The 22,586-nt window shown below is 44.8% G+C and overlaps 2 protein-coding genes and 1 long non-coding RNA gene across 6 annotated transcripts in view; all 3 read right to left on the reverse strand.

The window, feature by feature from the left end:
- Window positions 1–1,235: 1,235 nt before the first annotated feature.
- Window positions 1,236–4,188, reverse strand: LOC115532192 (uncharacterized). The gene is made up of 4 exons (XR_003973996.1): window positions 4,001–4,188; window positions 2,929–3,042; window positions 2,698–2,770; window positions 1,236–1,300 (listed from the first exon to the last, which is right to left on the reverse strand). It is a non-coding gene; the product is annotated as an uncharacterized LOC115532192 (long non-coding RNA).
- Window positions 4,189–7,738: 3,550 nt separating this feature from the next.
- On the reverse strand, window positions 7,739–20,497 carry man1b1a (mannosidase, alpha, class 1B, member 1a). Of its 3 annotated transcripts, none has more exons than XM_030341786.1 (14): window positions 20,224–20,497; window positions 19,408–19,531; window positions 18,457–18,565; window positions 18,108–18,328; window positions 17,580–17,728; window positions 16,750–16,880; window positions 16,008–16,211; window positions 15,091–15,239; window positions 13,865–14,053; window positions 12,543–12,733; window positions 12,101–12,221; window positions 11,396–11,593; window positions 10,279–10,410; window positions 7,739–9,894 (listed from the first exon to the last, which is right to left on the reverse strand). In XM_030341786.1, the coding sequence occupies exons 2-14, from the start codon at window positions 19,495–19,497 to the stop codon at window positions 9,685–9,687; spliced, it is 2,094 nt and encodes a 697-aa protein (XP_030197646.1). In that variant the 5' UTR covers window positions 19,498–19,531; window positions 20,224–20,497; the 3' UTR covers window positions 7,739–9,684. The 3 variants fall into 3 exon arrangements, with proteins under 3 accessions (XP_030197646.1, XP_030197645.1, XP_030197647.1); XM_030341785.1 differs by having other exon boundaries at window positions 17,580–17,746; XM_030341787.1 differs by lacking the exon at window positions 16,008–16,211 and having other exon boundaries at window positions 17,580–17,746.
- Window positions 20,498–20,635: 138 nt separating this feature from the next.
- The window catches only part of si:ch211-196i2.1 (collagen alpha-1(II) chain), an 83,629-nt gene continuing 81,678 nt past the window's right edge, over window positions 20,636–22,586 (reverse strand). For both annotated transcript variants that reach the window (XM_030341780.1, XM_030341781.1), the window contains exon 39: window positions 20,636–22,474. In XM_030341780.1, coding sequence (XP_030197640.1) covers window positions 22,325–22,474 — 150 coding nt within the window. In that variant the 3' untranslated portion in view covers window positions 20,636–22,324. The remainder of the gene's footprint in view (window positions 22,475–22,586) is intronic.

Genomic DNA, 22,586 nt, shown 5'->3' on the forward strand with positions numbered 1-22,586 from the left:
TTTCAGCAAAAGTAGAAAAGGGTTGGATTCAATTAGTTTGCAATCAAATCACCCAACACACCTAATATGAGCTTCTAAGCTCAAAATAAATCAGAAGTGAAAAGATTCTGGTTGAATTGCCTGAATACTTACAATATATATTATTAACACCAACTGAAGTGGACTTAGCATGCTGCTGGGTGCACAAAGGTGGCCTTAACTTTCTCTAAACAGATCTCAGTGATATAATGAAAAAAGGAATTGCGTTTTTGTAGCTGGGCTATACTAATGCTCTCGGAGAACAGATTCCCGTCGGGCATCGCTTAAAATGTAGATTCAAGAGAAAATCATTGACGGGCTCCACAGGGTACACTCTCAAAGAAGGCCAAACACAGCTGTATTTTAAAGGAGACATATTATACCACCAGGTGTGAGTTTGATTAGCATTACAAACCGTTTTGAAAATCTGCCCCAAATGACATCACTAGTGGGCGTGTCCACCTAGATCTGTGCTGGTGGTATAAAATTTGCCCTTTAAGAGAGGCTACCTAGCCAAGACTGTGCAACATTTGAGAACAAAGTCCATTGCTTACTCTTAAACCAAATTATATTAACGTCGTCTACAAGGATTTGTGATGATCCTTCTATTATTGCAACAAAATGTATGCTATTTAGTGATCCTGTCAGAATATCTCTGGTTTGACATCTATAACAAAACCTGCTAAGTGTGTTTTCCTTTGCCAATTTCTTAACAAAGCTCCTTAATTTGAGTCTGCAGACACACGTCTGCATTCACGCTTGAATAATTAAAAACAAACCTTTCACATGTCTTATTTTTTCTGGACTAAGGGATATCTGGAACTTGACTCACTTCAAGAAAAAATGGGGTCACTGTAAAGTAAAGGCTACTTCAAAATGGCTGAGGTCTTTCTTCGGCTGAGCTTTTAATTTCGAAACAAGGAGGAGCTGGAACACTTTTTGTGTCTGATGAGTGAGCAGCTATGGGACTAGCCGCCAGCTACGCTCATGGCGGATAAGCCCCAAGCTATTGTTGTAGCTTACGGCTAGCCATTCTGCTCACTCCTCAGAAGCAGGGGTTCTCAAAGTCTAGGTATAACCCTTAATATAATCAGAGAGACCGGGGCTGGAGTGTCCTCAGAGTCATCACATGTTTATGATGTTGCGGCGACTGTATGTTCGATTAACATGGAGAGTGTGAGCCAGAACATGTACCTCGTTCCTGGGCACATTAATCTCCGCCACTCCCTGGTGCCGTCCGTCCGCCCGGAGGTCCCACCGTGATGCCCTGTGACCACGCACCCTGCTGACAGAGGTTAATGTGAGGAGAGCCGAGGGGGGGGGGGGAGGTGAGAGGATGTTGCGACGGCAGGGGAGGTGAGGTTAAGGGGGGATAAGAAGAGAAGAGGAGGTGAGGGGAGGTGAAAGGAAAGAGAGTTGATATGAGGTTAGGCGTCCGAAAAGGTGGTGAGGAGAGAGAGGAAGTGATGAGCGAGGATAGGAGGTGAGGGGAGGTGAGAGGAGGTGGGGTGTGGTAAGGTGAGAGGGGGTGGAGGGGAGAGAGGAGGTGAGTTGAGGGAAGGTAATAGAAGACTTCTGCTGGCGTCAGGGACTTCATTGAGAAGGCCTTGAATCCACATCATTATGGGGACGATTGAATTGGTATATTGAATGGTAATTGGACTGCTGGTTAGTAGACATCAGAAATAAACACAACACTACGTATGTCCATATTGTGTTATGCTGTTTGTTTGTAAATCTGTGGTTCCATTGTTTCTTCGGTACTCGACACACAAACATGCAAAATCCCAACCCCTGAATCTTGTTTCTGGTTGAGGTTCAAACCTTTCCCTGCAACAACAATCTGCGATTGTTCCTGAAAATTGGCTGCATCGGGCCATGCTTATTTATTTTTTCAATCTCATCGAAGTCTCTCTGGATAAATCTAAATGTGTCTCTAGCTTGTTTCAGAAAGTCTGCCTGTGAAACTCAGCATATAAAGTCTAGAGAGACCCATGCGACTGGAAAGACACCATCTCTTATCTGAAGTACTACTCTTAAGTAGGTACTTAATCCTGAGCCACTATAGTGGAACAGCAGATAACGCTTTAGTTCTATTAGGCAGCTCCCATAGGTTAGGACAAGAAGCAAACTATATACTGGAGCAGATTACTCTGAAACAAACAGCGTGAACACAAAAGGAGTGAGGAGAAAAATGTGTTTTTCCAGAATGATATGTACTGTATGTGTGCTGTTTCTTTAACAGTTAGGACAACTGAGGTCACAAAACATACAACCAAATTGTCATTTAAAGCCCAAAAGAAGATTGGTTTTGTCCGCTTTTTAGCTCCTTTGTCTTCCTCCTCATTCTATAGTAACTCGATGGACCACAGGATTTCACTAGAACAACTGAGTTTCCCACCATGTTTCTGCCCGGATGGATAGATATGACTTGGGTTTGGGTGTATGTATTTATTGGTTATTTGTTCACGAGGTTCTTCAGTTAACACCCATAGAAGTCTACTATGGGCTGTTGAAAATGTATTTGCACATAACTATATCCTGTACAAACAAAAACAACTTAAGCAAAGTATAAAATATAGCCTAGGATACCCAATCATTGTATTGCATTGATGTCATCTCTCCTATGGTATTGTATTTTAGGTTATCTTAGCTTAGTTGAATTCTTAATTACTTTACCTTCTGTAGCTCTGAGAAACTGGTGGGCGGAGGTTATTCTGAGGGTGTGCTTCTCCATATGGCTGCTTATCTCCTTGCATTAAACAGCAAGATAGAAGGATTATTAGCAATAGTCAAGTTTGATACACAGTCCAGTTTACCTGAAGCTTGTGTAAAAAAACAACTTAAAATTTCAGCAAATAGGAAACCAATATCATGGGAATAGGTAGAGCCAGACTTTGAAGAGCGTACATAGCACATTATAACAGAGTCAGTGGAGGGGGTCCATGGATTCTCCAGATGTTTCAGCTCATCCTCTTGGCAAGGGATGGACTGACAGCTGCTAAACCCAGGGGGAAATAACCCCTGCAGGCGAGAGAGAGAAGAGAGAGAAGAGAAGAGAAGAGAAGAGAAGAGAAGAGAAGAGAAGAGAAGAGAAAGAGAGAGAGAGAGAGAGAGAGAGAGAGAGAGAGAGAGAGAGAGAGAGAGAGAGAGAGAGAGAGAGAGAGAGAGAGGAAGAGCAAGAGGGAGAGGAAGAGAAAGAGGGGGAGAGAGAGAACTAGTGAAATAGGTGGGGATAGACAGATCTTTTTTGGTCCTACAGATCATTGGAGACATACCATAATACTAATCTTAAAATGTGTATTACGACTAGGGATGGGCATTTGAAGAAATTTCCTTGATCGAGCATCGATAGAGTTATCGATCAATTATCGATTAATCATTAACTTTTTTCTATAGGCTATATTGAAATTCCCGACAATACAAAATGCAGCATGTTTTTATCAATGAAATCTTTATTCCAACAATAATGTATGGGCCAACATTAATACAATACAGTTAACTTGGACTAACTTAAAATAATAAATACAGGCATTATAGGCCTATGAGGCGCTCGTAAAGTCCGAACAATGCGCCTACAGGGGCTCTTAAAGGTTTGGAAACGATTCAACAAGACTAAATCTGTAGCCTATTCCAATTACAATAAGTAGCCAACTTATCGGATAACAATATTCAAACAAAGGCAGTAGGCTAAAAGTGGGCATTAAACTGTATAACTGTTTTGAAAAAAAGGCAGACATATAATGCCTATAGGCTGCAGCCGGCGCGCGGAAAAGGCTCGCAACAAAAAGATGAGCCACCCATTTACAAACAATTGCATGAACTAGTCTATCTAAAAGAAATACCTTATTGAACACATATAAGGCTGAACTTGTTGCTAAAATATCACAGTTTTGGCAAAATGTAACGACTCCAAGAGGCACCAAGCCGAAAGAAAAGCGGAGCGAGAGACAACACGTTAAGAAAAAATAGAGCGACTCACATACGGTGGTGACTGTCCCTACTGTCCATAGCATACAGTAACTCCAGCCTACATATTTTTGTTTAGGAATATAAGCATGCTCGGGGGTCAGACGCGAACGCAGCCAATCAGAACTCAACAACATTACCCATACTGTTGTATGACATCACATTCATTACATAAAAACATTACACAACATTCGCCCTCGGGTCGCACCAGTGTTCGCCCCAGGCCAATGGTATCGCTTTTCTTTTTTGTTATCACCACATGATTGGACAATTCAGCGAATCAATCAAATAGGCTACCTCCCTCAGCAGCATTCGCGCACCACAACTAGATAGATCGCTAACTAGCAGAGAGTTGTAAGCACTTTCCCTTTTCAGTGGAGGAATTGGACTCCCCAAGCAATGTTATACTTAAAAGGAGCAAGTAAGTTACATATTAATTTAGCATTTATAGCTGTAGTATATAAACAAAATGAAGCAACAAATGAAGCAACTTAGAAATATGAAGCAACATATTTCTAACTGCATTTGAAGTAGACATTGCGACTCACAAAAAATGGACGCTATAGGACAGTGATCATGATTTTTCTCAATATCAGAATAACAACAATGGGTCAAATAGCAATGGCTGGTGGAATGGCCATGAAGTAGGTCTGTATATGCATGCAGTGTAAGCTTGTCCAGGCCCTGCAAGTCAGGATGTAGGCTAATGAATGAAATGAAATGAATGAAAAGTAGATAAATAGGTAGTGGCCATCCCCAAAATGCACCAGAATACAGGAAATCAAATCTATTAAATTAAAAAAAAAATATGGGGGGGTGGGGGGAAACCTCAGACCCCCTGTCTATCACTGTGCCACACCAACATGTTTGATCGCCAGCCGCCACTGACAACATGACAGCCTAACATGACATAAACATTCACTAAATTACAACACATCTATAACAAAACATAATCACGTTCATAACGAACACCACATGCCTGTGATTAATTCAGACAAAAAGGAGGGCTTTGTACAGATGATTATCACATAATTATATGTTGCCAACGACTGGTAATATAACATATATTCTTCATCATAATCAGGCTTGTTTGGTGTGTGTGTGTGTGTGTGTATAATCTATACAGCCAGAGGCACTTCAAGGAGCCTGACATTTGTATTGACTGTGGGATGAGAACATTTCACGGGTGCATTAGGAGGGTTTGATGAGCACTTATTTCTGACACTGAGTTTCTTTGGATCAAACTATGACCAATTCTTTTTTTTTAATTATCTGACTGGCAGCTTCATTTTTCCTTTTTTATATCAAGATGTGGGAGGTTGGATTGACTCTCTCTCTCTCTCTCTCTCTCTCTCTCTCTCTCTCTCTCTCTCTCTCTCTCTCTCTCTCTCTCTCTCTCTCTCTCTCTCTCTCTCTCTCTCTCTCTCTCTCTCTCTCTCTCTCTCTCTCTCTCTCTCTCATTAATGTATGAGCCTGGATGTAAATAAAGACACATAAACATGTGCACACGCGAGTGAGAAAGCAGATGACCTTCCCCTAACGACCTTTACGACTTCATATCAGCTATGTCATCAATAATTAATTGTACTGCCCCCTGGTGTTCACCAAGTTCAATGTGTTTACATTTGACAAGACAAAATCTCCATTTTCACCTGCCAACCAAACACCAGGGTTCTATCAGTGGGGATTGGAGGGTCCTTGATGCCGTTTCAAAACATATATGAGCAGTCAGTACAGAAAAAGGGTAGACTCCCTCATTTCCAACCCCGCCTAAAGACCACCACTTGGATGTCACAATCGGTATGCTGGTTGGATTATTAACTCCCCTTTGTGAGGGAGGGAACAAGTGGATCGATTTTGAAATTGCTTGTAATGAACAACCCAGGGGAAAAAATACTATAGTTTACTACAGCATTTACTACAGTATACTATATATTACTATAGTATACTATAATATACTAGTGTGGGATTTACTATAGTAATTTTCCAGACATTGTAGTGTACTATGGTAAATACTATAGTAAGTTACGACACAGTGTAGTCTACTATAGATTACTATACTATACTACAATATAGTGTGGGATTTACTATAGTAATTTTCCAGACATTGTGGAAAATGACTATAGTACTTACTATGGTAAATACTATAGTAAGTTTTTGTAGTATACCATAGTTTACTGTAGTAAAACTACTATAGTAAGGTTCAAAAACACTACAATATTTACTATAGTATATATAGGGTGTACTATAATTTATTTACTATAGTAAACTATAGAATTTTCTGTAGTATACTATAGTTTACTGTAGTAAAACTACTATAGTAAGGTTCAAAAACACTACAATATTTACGATAGTATATATAGGGTATACTATCGTTTATTTACTATAGTAAACTATAGAATTTTTTCATGTGGGAATCGACTTAACACCTGGGGGTAAAACAAGGGGCTTTTAAACAAGAAATTAAATATCTGCTCAGGATGGATTTTCCTATCATGAGCCTTAAAGAAGGGCTGGCAGTTTTCCCAGAGACACAAGTCACGACACGGGCCTATCTTATTAATATAGTAGGCTACCTTCATCATAATCACAATCTCCAGGGACAATAAAGGCCAACCACCAGTTAACCCAGCGGAGGGTCTGTCCAGGTGAGTCAACCGGGCTGCCGCTCCGCCGTATGGAGGAGCACGCCTGGTGTGTAATTGGTTCTGGATGTCTTGGGGGTTGAAGCCGACAGAATGACTCATTAGCAAACAGGCTGGATAAGATTAGGCAATTAGTGAATTCTTACCATCGTGTGAACCCGTCGTCTCGTACAAAAATAAATGCTAACAAGCACACACGCATGGCGGTTTTTTGTCCTTGTGGACTGTCCTTGTGCATGACAAGGCGCTATTTAAAGCTCTTCACACACTTTAAAAGGGACCCACTCAAAGTACTTTCAACCCACAATTTATTCCTTGACAGCGAGGAGTACACTCGACTGTACACTTGCACCGAAATGATTAACATTTAGTCATTTTGCCGATGCTTATATCCGACTCACAGCAGAGCTTGAGTTCAATGCAATCTGACATTTCCTGTTTATCCTTTCATTGGTCTGTTTAAAGCAGGGGTCAGGTGTCAAACTCATTTTCACCCCGGGCCACATCAGCATTATGGTTGCCCTCAAAAGGCCGTTTGTAACTGTAAGACTAGGCTACATAAATATAACGATAAACATATTCTGAGGACAAGCTTCTTGCTGGATAATGCAATCTGGATCTGGTCTGGGCACACCACCTTTATTTTTTGCAGGCTTCATTTAGCATACTTTTGTGTTTGTCAAAAGGCAAAGATTAATTTATTCCTTTATCGTAGCAAAGAAGACATCATTTTTTCTCCTTGAAGCACAAAAACGTATTAGCTTTTTTCATTAAATTGGGATTATTTGTAGATTTAGATTAAGATTTAAGGCATTTAGTAAACGGTTCTAGATAAACACTACAACCATCGCTAGGATCCTGTTATAATGTGGGTTACGTTGTGGGAGATGCATTTAAAAATAAATAAATATATACGTTTTTTGAGTTTGCATTTGAAGCTCTCGCAGGCCACAAAAATGAGGTAGCAGGCCGGATCCGGCCCACCGTCCTTGTGTTTGACACATCTGGTCTAAAGGAACCTGGGTTTCAGCTCCACTCCCCAGGAGGCGGAGCCTAACCCAACCATCGCAACAGACGGGGGTTGAACAAGCAAGAGTGAGCCAAGCCAGGTGGAAGAAAGATGGTCTTGATTTAAGTAGAATTATCGATAGTTGATTTGAACAGCATTTTAACATCATGGCACATCTATAAAGCATGTAAGGGTGGACACACAGACGTTGAATATGACATGAGTATTTACATACAAATTTGCAGAATGAGTAAATTCAAAACAAATCAAATTATACCTACGTCCACCACCCTATTTATCATTATATACAATTTCAGCAGATAATACAAATCATTTCTTTCCCATATTAGAACATATATTGCCTTCATGTATTTAGTAGTAGGGCACCATTGGAAACCATAACTCTTTAAAAGGTACAGAAGACAGAGAGAGAATTTTAGGTGTGGGCTGTACCGCATTAACTACTCCATTTCAAAGTGCAAACTTTGTCAATTTTTCAATATTTAAATCACAGTGGTGGTAGAAACAGGAAACAAAGATAAATCGATTTTAAGTCTGAAGATATCACATTCACTCAATGCACTGAAAAAAAAAGGCCTGTCTCCCATCCACACATCATCTGGTAATATATTATATTAGTTACTTTTTATTAAATTACCAAGTCATTGCAATGTCTCAAGCATTTCTCCTCGGAAATAGTCACACCATAAAATGAATAAACATAATCCAGAATGTCAGACAATGGATTAAAGCCACATTGCATTGAAAAACACATAACAAAAAACACTTGACGACAACAGAAAATTACAATTTGTAAAAAAGGCTTTGTCACGTTTGGCTTGGTTCCCCTTTCCAGTCTCCATGATGAAATCCATGTTGTTACACTTAATCCACACACAAAGCCTCCATCCCTTGTGGGTTTACATTAATGGACGCTTAACTAACGTATTCTGAAATAAAATTAAAAAACGCGGCCTGGTTTGAACATTCATTGATTTAAATCAAGTAAAAACCAAAATGCAAGGAATATTTACTATGTAAGATGTGATTTACTCTTTGATGCAAATTGACTTCAAGTGATTTCATTCATAGGTTGGTGACTGAGCATTGAACCTGGCTCCGTTTGGCTGCAGATCAACCCCTCACCACTAGGTTTTATCTGTGTTCTTCACCGCGGATTGAGCGTTCTCTGTCTGATCAGGCACTTTGCTCTTTTAGTCGGGAACCCATGGCTAATAAATGCTCAGACATTGCTCTTCATATACGTGCAACTGTTATCTGTGGCGCACACATTACGTTTTCAGTCAGTCTCACTCGACTCATCAAAGCTAATGAGGATGCTATGCTAATCCAGTCCTGAGGGTTCAGGAGAGAAGAGTTTGTATTGCAAAGCATTTCCAGTGAAAGACAAGTTACTTTTTCTACCGAAAACATTTCCCACCTAAAGTCTCTGTTCATTGCATCAGAACAGGGTTTCCATGGCAACACTGCTTTCTGTCAGCAGCTGCCCAACAAGTAAGTCAGCGTGGGCAATCAAACTGATGTCCAAAACAGTAAGTCGAATCAGAAAAAATGAAAATTCTGCTAGTATCTTCATAAATTATACAATTTAGTTGCTTCAATTGGTTTAAAATAATACATTTCCCTTGCTGCTTATCAGAAAAAACTAATTCAATGTTTTCACATAACTTTGGGCTCTGGCCACTAGTGATAGGCACTTGCCATTCTTTATGAGCTTGTTTCTTGGCAAAATGACAACTTAAACATTCAAATGCAAACAATAAATAAATTAATGCAGCTCCCCAAAAAGACAACAACCCAATTTTGGCTAAAGAGACCAGCTCCATCATGAATTCCCTTCTGTTGGGAGAAATAAATCCTTCAAAATAAGAGCCTTTCATTCTGAGACAAACATAGTTTCCCTGCTTTAACATGTCACTCCTCCACCCCTGATCCATTTTCCAAGTGAGGGGACTTTTACTTTGAAGAGTTTTTTGTTCCTGACCTCCCCTAGGTAGTGCCTCTGTCGGGGGATGGGGTGGGTTACTTGGGTGGCGAGGGCCAGATAGGCAGCGGGTGGGCCTCGGTGTTGAACACAAACTTGTCCAGGCTGAGGAGCTCCGTGTCGTTGGAGAAGAGCAGGTAGAGATACTTCAGGGTCTCCCCCAGGAAGAAGCTCTCCATCTTGTCCCGGGGACCTGGGTTCACGGGGTCGCGGACGTTGTTGATGGAGGTGTAGCCGCCAGTCGCCACCTTGGGGGGGGGGGGGGGGGGGGGGGGGGGGGGGGAGAGAGGAGGAGGAGGAGAGGCAAAAGGTTAGTAATGAACACAACCCAGCCGGGAACAATAATTTATTTAGTTGTTTTATCCGGTGTTAAGCTTGTCCTCAGTAGTTCTCCCATTATTAATTCCATCGACACGTTCCACATATTAGAGACCAATTAATACCCGTCATTGAAGATTGAAAAATGAAAAAATTGGATTTCATGGGGTTAAGCTTGTCCTTAAATGGCCCTCATTATTAATAACAGGCACTCAACGGTTTGACTAATAATCCCCATGTAGTCATGTGCTTTGAAACAATACATTTATGCTTCCCCACGGTTGAAGAGGAAGGAGGAGAGGGGCCCTGGTCACCTTGGTGTGCTTGTTGAAGCTCTGAAGGATGTCCCAGCCCCAGTCCTGGTACTTGGGGTCCTTGGTGAAGCGGTAGAGGTAGAATAAGCTCTCCACCGTCTCTGGTCTCAGCAGATTGTGCCTGTCTGGAGTCTGGACACACAAACACTGGTCCATCAATACCACACACACTGGTCCATTGATACCAAACACTGGTCCATCAATACCACACACACTGGTCCATTGATACCAAACACTGGTCCATCGATACCACACACACTGGTCCATCGATACCACACACACACACTGGTCCATCGATACCACACACTGGTCCATCAATATCACACATACTGGTCCATCCATACCACACACTAGTCCATCAATTCCACAGCAAGAGTCCATCAATACCACACACTGGTCCATCAATACCACACACTGGTCCATCAATACCACACACTGGTCCATCAATACCACACACTGGTCCATCAATACCACACACTGGTCCATCAATACCACGCACTGGTCCATCAATACCACACACTGGTCCAGCAATACCAGAGAGCGAGTGAGTGAGGGAGCAAGTGAGTGAGTGTTATTGAGAGCAAGAGAGACAGAACGAGAAAGATAGGAAGCGATAGGACGGGAGAAAGAGGGTGAGAGACAGAAAGGAAGGGAGAGAGGGCATATAAATGTGAAAAGGTCTGGAAAGACAGACATATCCCTTTGTTTTATTGACCTTTGTCTTGGACTTCCAGACATTCGATTAAAGTACCAAGCTGACCTCTTGGTATCGACTAAACATCCACTACAAAAGACGTTGCGTCTGCAAACAAAGACATATTAATTACTTAAATACACACAGCGTTCATTTGTTAAATACACTAAGGATTAATTGGTGAAGATAACAACGCAAGAAACACGACAGCCATCTTCCAGGTCGATAGAAAAACTCCAGAAAGTAATGAACAAATAATGAAGACAATAAAAAATACATAGGACGCGCAGTTTGTTCAGTTATTCAATACTTTTTTATTGAACTTGTGTATAATATTTGCACTGATAACTAATTTAACTACTTACAAACCTCTTCTCCGGCTCAAAGTGAGGTATTAGAACCACCTTTATTGAGGCCCCTCACCTTGACGTGGATGTCGCGGCCGTCGGTGGCGGGGGGGAGGTTGAAATGGGCGATCTCGGGGCTCAGGCCGGTCTCCATCTGGACGTACATCTGGTGGCACGTCTCCATCAGCTGCTGGGCCAGGTCCATGTGGTCCCCTGGGAGCCCGTGGTGGGCTCCCAGGGCCAGGGTGCCCGGGAGGAAGCACACCAGGTGGTCCTGGGGGGGGGGGGGGGGGGGGGCGCAGAGGCGGAGCACAGAGGGAGGAACGGTACGTGAAGGGGGGGTAGGATCTCGATTTGGTAAGAGTAATTATTAATTTAATAAGTCATTATTAATTTAGCCAGTTGCTCCCTCCCTAACCCTAACCCTAACCCCTATAATTATATTATAATATTATATATATATTATATAATTATCATCATTTTATTACCATTAAATTCATTATAGCTATGAATCATTACTATAACCCTTGTTATTAGTAGTCAAAATCCAGATGCACTGGGTTAACAAATAAAATAAACATTTCACAAATGGACCAGGTAGTCATGTAGGTGGTTCACTGTGCTAGATGATGAGGCAGCTAGTTGCCCGTGGGCCAGGTTAAACATCCGGACACACATTGGCCGGCTCAGCATTTACAGGAGGGTTGATTGCGGTTTCCGTAGCTACGTGCCGTAGCCTGACCGCTCAGTGACAGGGAGGCGGTGTGGTTGTTGGGTTTACCATCTTGGGGTTGAAGCGGTTGTGGGACAGTTCTCCTACGAAGGTGAGCTGGCTGGGTCCAGACTGTCGAAGCAGGTGGCTCCTCACCCCCTCCAGAGCATGCAGGTAGTCCTCCAGCAGGCTGCCACACACACACACACACACACACACACACACACACACACACACACACACACACACACACACACACACACACACACACGTTAAGCCAGCCAGAACATGGAGTATACACATCCATATACGTTTACATCATTCAAAGATCAAGCATCATAGAAGAGAGACCGATAGAAAGAGAGAAGGATTGTATATAAATTGCGCAAGGCAACAATCCCACTCAAACAATAACCGATCCGCTTTTAATTGAAAAAGTGCTTGATTGACCAATTAATTTGCTTAATCAGTAATTGGTTAATTGGGGCTGATTCCTCTTGATTGCAGTCACCTGTCCTCGGTCTTGCCGCCCTGGATCCACTGTTTGAGCAGGTACTCGTAGTAGCTGTCGGTGCGCGCCCCCAGCGTGAACACCCCCTTGTGGGAGAAGTGTCCCGTGTTGGTGTTGATGAACATGGGCACCAGGCCGTCCTTCTTGCCCGCCAGGTTGTGCACCAGCCTGGTCACCTCGTTGACCGCGTTCTGGGGCGAGAGGAGGGAGAAAGACTGGTCTTTGACTGGCAGGTGTTCAGCATTGTACCAGGGGGTTAAACATGTTGACTTGTTTTGGAGATAGCTAGATGTCATTTGTTCGCCCATGGCTCCATGGACTCATCTTTGTTCATTCCTGCACCTCTATCATCTATCAATCCAACAAACCCAACCATCCATCACTCTATTGACCAAATAGAGTCTATTGCCCAAATCCACCGATATTTATCACTCATCTGTTGACCATTGATTTGACCCATCAATCCATCATCATCATAATAATAATAATAATAATACATTTTATTTATGGGCGCCTTTCTTGACACTCAAGGTCACCTTACAAAATCCAACATTCATCAGAGCAGGCAAAGAACAACAACAAGATAATCAAAGTGTACAAGAGAGAAGAGTGGGGTCATTCTAGTCCCAAGAATGCAACTGACTTAGAGAGCAGGCTTGTCTGAATAGATACGGGTGAGATCTGACAGTGATACTGGAACTGGAGCGTTGGATGTCATGAGGCAGACAGTTCCACAGGTGGGAGGCTGAGCGACTGAATCAGCCACTCAACATCCATCCACTCATCCTCCATTGGGGTCCAGGGCAGGTCTAAGAGGGCACAGCCCTGGTCCTGGGGTATAGGTGGGAAGTGACCTGGTACTGGGGGTCCTGGGTGGTCTAGGGGGTACTGACCTGGTGCTGGGGGTCCTCGGTGGTCTAGGGGGTACTGACCTGGTACTGGGGGTCCTGGGTGGTCTAGGGGGTACTGACCTGGTACTGGGGGTCCCGGGTGGTCTAGGGGGTACTGACCTGGTGCTGGGGGTCCTCGGTGGTCTAGGGGGTACTGACCTGGTACTGGGGGTCCTGGGTGGTCTAGGGGGTACTGACCTGGTACTGGGGGTCCTGGGTGGTCTAGGGGGTACTGACCTGGTACTGGGGGTCCTGGGTGGTCTAGGGGGTACTGACCTGGTACTGGGGGTCCTCGGTGGTCTAGGGGGTACTGACCTGGTACTGGGGGTCCTGGGTGGTCTAGGGGGTACTGACCTGGTACTGGGGGTCCTGGGTGGTCTAGGGGGTACTGACCTGGTACTGGGGGTCCTGGGTGGTCTAGGGGGTACTGACCTGGTACTGGGGGTCCCCGGTGAGGCGGCTGAGCTCTCTGAACTCCAGCTGGATGCTGGTCACCTCGGCCACCGTGCTGTCGGTGGTCCAGCGGGGCGGGTGGGCCGTGCCCTTCCCGATGTTGACGTCCGAGTAGGGGATCTTAGAGGGGGTGTTGAAGGCCGGCATCAGCCTGGACCCGATGTCGATCTGGAGAGGGCGGAGAGGGAGGGAGCAGCAGACATCAGGTCCCCACATGGCCGTGGGCGGGGGACAGTCCAGTGCTCCCCAAGCGGTCCAGAGGCCCAGCTAGGGGGCCCTTTCGGCCCCAGAATGGGGCCAATATTTAGTTTACTAGAATAAGCAATGCAGACTCAGTCTGCAGACTATTATACGTTTTCCTCAAAGTACGTTGTTCATCCATAAAGCCTTCCCCTTTTCAGGCTTCAAACACAAACCAATGATCAGAGGAGAGAGGGGTCACACCCCAGAGTTAGAAAACCCCGGGTCTAGGGGTTAGTGTGACTCCCAGCTGAAGGGGGCTGGTTTCCATCCCTAACGGCATCAGGTGTGTGTCTCCGAGCCAGAGGCACCTGGTCCACACGCTCCGTCTTAATAGTCACATATTATATGTATAGTAAAGTAGGAGTGTGCACAAATGTGCCCCACATTTCTCGTGTATGGAAGTGCTCTCTACCTTGGTGACAAACAAAGAAGGTTTTTGAGTAAATTAAGCATAAAAATAAATCTTAAAAGCTGTAAAAAATGCCATTACTCATGCTGTCGTCAAGCTAGGGTAATTCTATTTTTCGCCCCGATTATTCGAATCCATTCCATTGGCTGTTGTCATGGATACTGATCGTCAAAAAGGGTATGAGGTGCCCCGAGGGCGAGAATGAGAGAGAGAGGGCGGCGAGCGAGCGAGAGAGTGAGGAAGACAGAGGCGATAGAGACATGAGCGTAGCCAGAAAGAGAGAGCCACAGAGAGATACGGAGCACACGGCGATACAGAAAGAGACTGACAGTGGCCGAGAGAAGAGGGCGCCACAGAGAGCGAGAGAGAGAGAGAGAGAGAGAGAGAGACAGAGGGAGTGGGCAGAACCAATGTGAGTGAGTCAGTGAGTGACTTTGAAAGTGAGAAAAAGAGCCAGAGGGCGAGGAGAGAGGGCGAGGGACTCAGAGCGAGACGCCAGAGGGACATGAGGTTGACAAAGATAGAGCCACAGAGAGGGGGGGGGGGGACTCACAGCTTTCTCCAGGAACAGCTGGTCGGAGGTCAGGTGGTAGGTGCTCAGCAGCCCGCCGAGGACCCGGATGGTGCTCTCGAACAGGTTCACGTCCACGTTCCTGGAGAAGGACAGGTCCTTCTCCACCCAGCCACGGGCCTCCGAGAACTCTGCAGGGAGGGGGGGGGGGGGGGAGACAGCGTCAGGGAGAAGGAGGGGGAGGGGGGGGGACAGAGAGCCAGGGAGAGGGCGAGAGGTGGAGTAGGTGGAGTGGGACAGCGGAAAAGAGGTATAAGGAAGAGAGAAAGAGATTGGTGTCAGGAAGAGGGAGACACAGAGAGAGCCACGTGGAGAGGAAGAGGAGAGTGCAGTATGGAGACAGGGGGAGGGAGGGAGGGGGGAGAGAAAACAAAACAAACCATAATTAAAATAAGCAGAAATAAGCCGTCGAAGAAATCTGACTGACCTTTATGCTGACAGCTCCTATTAAGATGAATACACAATCTGCTCTCAGAGAAGAAGCAGTGGGAGGTGGTACATGCGCGCGAGAGAGATATAGAGAGACATAGAGAACGGGAGCACGCCAGGGCTAAAGCGAGAGTGAAAGGAACAGGAGAGAAGCAGGAGTATGTGAAAGCGAGATTTGAAGAACAGAACCCAATATCTTTAATGTCTGCAATATCGTGCAATCTTAAGCTACTTTGCATGTTTATTTTTTATATTTTGTGCATATCTTGCTGCTGCTTATGCGTTTGTTTTAATTTCTTTAATTTCGAGCATTGGTCGGGCTAACCAATGCTCTGATGGTAAAATAACAACTTTTACGTTGTAACCAGTAAGAGTCTCTCCAGCAGACGCAGGAGGAGACCCAGACCCCGTAGCTTCCTTCAGATCCACATGATTTCTACTCTGACAGTCAGAAGGCCCAGCGACCGTACCCTCCTTCAGGCCCAGGATCCACATGGTGTCCAGGGCGTCCACCAGGGTGAGGCCCAGGCCGAACCACTCGGCGAAGGTCTTGGAGACGGGCTTCAGCTCGTCGTGGCCCCAGGCGTAGCTCTTATAGCCCAGCCAGGCGTGGCGGAAGGCCTGACGCACGGCCTCCGGGCGGTCCACCACCTCCTGAACGGCCGCTGGGGACACTGAGAGGGAGGGAGGGGGGAGGGGGGGCACAGAGAGGGAGGGAGGGGGGGAGAGGGGGGATGAGGAACCAGAGGAATGGAAGAGCCACGGACCACGAGGGTTCATCCAAAGCAGCATCACGTGTTGGTAGGATCTTTATCAACTTCACCAGTTGTTGATCGTAGTCCAAACCTTTAGGATATCTTTAGTAAACCTGGCTTTCCCTGTTGTTTAGACCAATGCAGTCTACTGTACACTGAGGCAGAGCGAGTTAACGAAGTTAGCGAGAGTCAAAGTCAGTTGGATTGAATCAACGTGAGTGAGTGAGGCAAAGAAAGTAAGAGAGTCAGAGAGAGTCAAGTTAAGCAAAAATTAGATAAGAAAGTTTGAAGAGTCAGTCGGGTAGATTGAGCCAAAGTGAGTTAAAGTAAGTTAGGTCTAGTCAGAGTGAGTCAAAGCGAGTCAGAGAGGGAGTCGATGGGAGTTAGCGTGAGATAGAGCACGCAAGGAGAAGAGGGGAGTGGTCGAAGGGTGCTGTGAGCCCGGGGTGCTACAGACCTGCGATGCCGGGGGCGGGAACAGCAGCAGCGACATCCCTTCCTGCCAGGGCAGCCCCTCCCTCTTGTCTCTCTCCAGCCGAGGGGAGGGGCTCCGTCCCCTGGTCCGCCTCGATCATGGCCCCCCGCCAGCTGCAGGGGACACACACACACACACACACACACACACACACACACACACACACACACACACACACACACACACACACACACACACACACACACACACACACACACACAGTTTAAGTTTGACTTTCACTTCATCATTTTGCTGAGGTGTGAGTCTTCCTGCGGCGTGAAGGTTACGTCTGGTGATGCGTGAACCAGGGAATTAAATGTAATATAAACAGGGAATGCACTGGACTCTGGAATTTGCCTTTTTCAATTTTGTATTCATTTAAAGTTGGCCCTCGCTGCTTTTTCTGTATAAATCAAGGTTATAGTGGTGTGCAAATAACATTTGAAGTCACAGATCCTGAGTCCAGATTTCTGTCTTTTTGGCAGGTTTGTTCTCCGTATTTTCAAGTGCACATGTGCATAGAACGTTATTAATCCCCCAGAGGGGACATCCCTTTGGTACAACAGCCAAGCAGCAGCGGAAAACACAGGATAAGATACAATACAATAAAAATACAAAGTGCTACTGAAAGCAAAAATAGATGCTAAAGTGAACAGAACAAACGGGGCGATCAAAATTAACGTTATAAAAAACATAAATTATAAAGTGGCCCAGTATCAGTACTTAAAGTATATTAAAGTGTATACATACAAATGTAAACAAAGAGACATATGCATATGTACTTATGTGTATTGGAGGGAGCGAGTGCGTACCTGACGATCTTCTCCTCTTTCTCCTGCTCCTCCTCTTCATCGGCCCGGTCGGCCAGTTGCTCCGGCTGATCCCTCCTCAGTGGCCAATCAGAGGCGTTGTTCCAGCGCTGGAAGCCCGGCGGTCCACGCCTGCTCACCAGCGGACGCTTCTGCCAACCGATGGATAGCTGAGTTAATGCACGGGGGCGGGATGGTGCAGCGGCCGGGGAAGACACCGGCGGCCAGAAGCTCATTATTATCCGGCGATGCGTTTGGTGATTCAACAGCTCCTTTTGTTCATAAGTCTATTTTTGTACAGTGTATCATACAAGATTGCATTATTCGGGTTACAACCATTGTTAAATGTGAAGTATTAAATATAATATAAAGGCTGAACAATGGACAACCAGTTTTTTCTTCTTATGGTCATCATTACTATGGTCATAGTTGAAGTGGAAATAATTTCCACTTCAACTATTCACTATAATGCTTCAGATGACACCCATAGTGTAGAAGCCCCCCCCAGCAGCCACAGCAGCTCCTACCCACCTTAACAGGAGCTTTCTTGGGGACAGGACCTTGGGGCCCCTGTGGTCTTTCGACGACCTGCGGTAGAAGTCCTGGGAGGACTGCGGGAGGGCCCACCTCTGGACCCTTGTTGAAGCCAGGGACTTTCCTGATGGCTGGGTCCGCAACGGGCCTCACCCCCGGGGGCTCGGCCTCTGGCTCCCGCTCCCCCGCCTCCAGCCATTCCTCCCTGTCTGACGGCACTGGACAGACAGACAAGCTAATTATTTGACACTAATATAAAAAAGCTTAAGTTTGTGGGTGTGTGTGTCTGGATCTCTATATGTATGTTAGTACGCATGCATGCGCGCTTGCGTGTTTGTATACTGACCGGGCCAATCCTGGTTGAGGCTGGGGTAGGACAGCAGACCCAGGATGAGCATCAGAGCCAGCAGGAAGAAGATCAAACTCCGCTGGAGGCGTGACAACTGTTTCCACTTCTACACACACACACACACACACACACACACACACACACACACACACACACACACACACACACACACACACACACACACACACACACACACACACACACACACACACACGTATTAGTCATACAAGCGGCATGCAATGTGACCCCACTGATAACAGCGACAAAGGTGTTAATTGTCCCCGGACACGGATTAATCACGGCCGCGTGTCTCCGTGTGAGACCATGGGGCCGGGGGGGAAGCGTGCGTGCACAGGGAAATAAGGAGATTAAAAATGGCTTTTAATTTGGTTCTGTGATGCTTTGACACTGCTCCCCAACGTCTGCCACTACACACCTCGATCTTACGTGGATGTGTGCATGACCAATGTCACCTTTCATGTGTTCCTGACTGCAATACAACAATGAAGACGACGTGTAAAAAGTCTGAAAGCAGAACATTCTATAACCAAGGCGATACAGATTTGTAAATGAGGAGCTGAACTTATTTACATGTCGTCTGATAATTTCACCTTACCCTCGAGGAGACGAGCAGTAGCAGTAAGCAGTTGAGCAGGAGGAAAGGAGCAAGTGTGGTATTCAGACAGTCGAGCTGCTTCTGCTTTATTAAAAAGGTTTGATGTCCAGGCCAAGCACAACCGTCACACGTGTTTTATGAGCGCATGTCTAGCATTCAGGAAATGTAACCTTGCTTCGTTGTCTGCCTTAAGCCCATTTTCTAGCCTAATAAATATTGGAAAGATGTATAAATTGGTGATCAAGGTGAACACCTCAAAACATATTGGAAGCCTGGCTCAACTCTAGTAGCAGTTCCATTAGAAATTCAGCGTACAGTTGGATATAGCTTACCCTCCAACAAGACTGTCTGCGGTGCTTCCCATTGTTGTAGGAGTCGGACAGGGTCAGAGAGATGAAGTCCTTCCTCGAGGAGGGGTACATCTCTGAGGTTGGGGGCGCTCAGACGTCATACATACTGAAAAAAAAAAAAAAAGATCAACAGACTTCAGAGTTGTGTGTCTCGAGGCGTTTACAACTTGAGTCATTGTGTTCAAACGACAACATTGAAACACTATTCGTTCAGCATTCGATTCTCGCCAGGGGATGATAACTACTGAACATAATCAGAGTATATTGACACATAGACCTCGTAAGTAGAGGACTATGATTTATTCCACTAAGTATGGAGAATTCTGTCCCAAAGCATTGAACACAACCCTGGGCTATTGAGTTGATTTCACGTTCTACCTTGACATGTTGTTAACAATGAATAGCTGTATCGTAATAATTGTAATAATTTTCTTAACAATAAAGCATTATTAAGAGAAACCCATGTCATTAATGCACGGTCAAGCAATTAAAGACAATAGTTTTCGAATCAACATTGTATAGGCTACTCTACTATGACTGCTGTAGAATGCCATCTTTATTTTTAAAGGGCTGATTAATACGACTCAATAACAATGCAGTATGGAAACAGGACTCAATGCTAGTAACGTTAACTGTTGTGGAAATATGTTAGGGCACTTACTTTACATTCATTAAATCAATCACCAGAGCAACAAGGAGGTCCGTTTTAAGACTAGAATAAGAGTAAAGAGAAAATACATATCCAGCACGTAACATCTGTCAGTGATTAAGTGATCGCGTCTCTGTGTGATCCCTCACCTTTCAGTCCCTGTCGTTTCCTTCATGATATCAACAACCAGAAGCTCGTCAGCTGTTAGCAGCAGCCAGTTAGCATTCCCTATGACTTGTATCCAACGCAAACCCGCTCCTCAGTCATGGAGAACCAACATGGAGACAGAGCGCCAGTCTTTCCTGGGGTAGCTATGTAACTGCAGATGTAACACTTCTTAATCAAGGCGTTGAATAGTAAATAAAATCTTCCACGAATGAAAGATGAGCAGCACTGAACAGGAAGTGACAGCTCGCTAGTAAAGGCGCGTCACGTGATCTGACCACGTGTTCAATGTTTTCTATGAAGCATGGATGAGAACATAGGCCTATATTACATTTACAGTAGAATAAATACTATTCTATCAAGTTATACGTGCAATATTAAATCAAGAAAGCATGATAGAGATCGAAATATTTTTATTCAACCGTATAGTTCTTTTTTTGTTTTTAATGACAAGACAAATGTCCAGCATGAATTCACTTCACTATGATTTATACAAACAGGGTCAGTATTAAGTACCAATGATCAGTCTCAGCCAGCTAAGGCAATCATATGCTGATATAAAAAAAAAGACAAATACAAAGAATAAATGAAGAACCACCTATTTAAAACTTTGAGGGCTTTTGTAGCAACATGGCAGCAGAGCTGTGTAACCAACAGAATTGCCGAGCCTGTCTTGTTCCAAAAGCCATTTGCAACAATTTAAACAAAACATGGTTCAGTATTCAGATGGGAGATGGAGGAACAAGACTTGTGTGCTCAACTACTTTTGTAATTTATCCAAAATAATTTTTGTATGGAAGGATAAAAACTGTCATCCTTTTCTGCTTCCTTCCTCGGACCATCTCGTCTGCCTTGTCCTCTGGAGTCTGTGCAGTTAACTGAGCTGACCAATCAGAAACAGGACCTAGTTCTGTTTATAGTAATGTAATAATAATCTTGATGTTGATGATCATTCAGGAGGAAAAGGTGTGACTTTTACTCTCCACTACAATTCCTTTCAACATCTCCACCTTTAGTGAGATCCTAAATTGGAGGGTCCACCCAGATGTTTGATGTGATCGATACGCCTACCAGTTTATCACCGGTACAACAGGACCCTTTAAAGTGTTTGCCCTCAGCGAAGAATACAATAACTTTTTATGTTTTAGAATTTCATGTGCACATTTTACAAGTGAACTCGCAAACTTGACAAGAAAACTAGTAAAATATGGTGGAGTTTTACCGTGTTGGACAACTTCTGTTGATGATTTATGAGTTGCCGAATAAACTTGTGTGGCGTGCAGAGGCATCAGTGTTAACGTGCGTATCATATGAAGTAGCATACCTGAGATGAGAAGTATATACAATTATGGAGGTAAAAAAGTAGCAATACGTGAAATACACTGCTAAACCGGATCAGAGTATAGCCTGGTATAGGAAAGCTAGGGGAGTTTATCCACAAAGAGATACGTTGGACAACTTCAAGTTTATGCATACGATTAATATGGCCGTTCCCTTTCTGCCAGAATACAAAGTGCCCGTTTCTTAGCACCTTGGAACAAAAGCACTGACACAGACAACTCATTGGCTGTAGTGTTCAAGTCATCCTTGGGCAGTGGAGCGCTCGTTATGATCTGGTCACTGGCCTTATCGAGGGGCGCCAGAGGAGGAGTATTTGCAGTGCGTGAACACGTTGTTAACAGACCAGTTGGGGCATTCTGAACTCTATATACAAAGGGATTGTTATAGCAGAGGGCTGGAACGGAGTCCATTATATATAAAATAAATCAAACAAACAAAAACAATAACCATTTTAAATTATTCAATCCAAGATAAACATCTCTGTAAACAATATTGAAAAGATATGTCCTTGACCTTGTAGAAAAATGGCAGAAACGCAATCTGCGATAAAAGGAAGAGGAAATGAATAGTGGCGTCCACACGCGATCACAAAATGGAGGACAGGCCTCCCGTGTTGTCCCCTTATTGGGGTGATCTCCATGTTGTAGGTGTCCCGTGTGGTGGTGGTGGAGGGCGGAGGGGGGGTGCCTGAACACAGTCTGTGGGTTCCGTTGTGTGACGGCGTCGGGCCACCCCTCGGTGTCTCTAGCTGAAGCACACGGGCCCAATGGTGAAGCTGAAGTGGTGGGTGAAGTTGTGTCCTCCCATCACCGCCATGTCCCTGAGGGGGAGCAGCTGGAGGTCCTCAAACTCCAGCACAGACTCCCTGGGGCCGCGCGCACTCTGCTCCCCGGGCTGACCGACGGGACAGAGGGGGCTCATTACGGTCAATGAGTCCTCAACTCATACAGCTCCTCTTGTACCAGTGCTGACCATAGACTTCACAAAGTTTTGAACATATATAAAT

Source organism: Gadus morhua, chromosome 19 (genome assembly GCF_902167405.1).
Source record: "Gadus morhua chromosome 19, gadMor3.0, whole genome shotgun sequence".
Taxonomy (NCBI): Eukaryota; Metazoa; Chordata; class Actinopteri; order Gadiformes; family Gadidae; genus Gadus; species Gadus morhua.

Coding starts and splice junctions, on each gene's coding strand:
- man1b1a (XM_030341785.1), bottom strand. CDS start 19,497: ATGTACCCCTCCTCGAGGAAGGACTTCATCTCTCTGACCCTGTCCGAC. Junction 12,734..13,864: donor CCGGGGACCCCCAGTACCAG/GTCAGTACCCCC, acceptor CTCTCGCCCCAG/AACGCGGTCAACGAGGTGAC. Junction 10,411..11,395: donor GCCGCGACATCCACGTCAAG/GTGAGGGGCCTC, acceptor TTGTGTGTCCAG/ACTCCAGACAGGCACAATCT.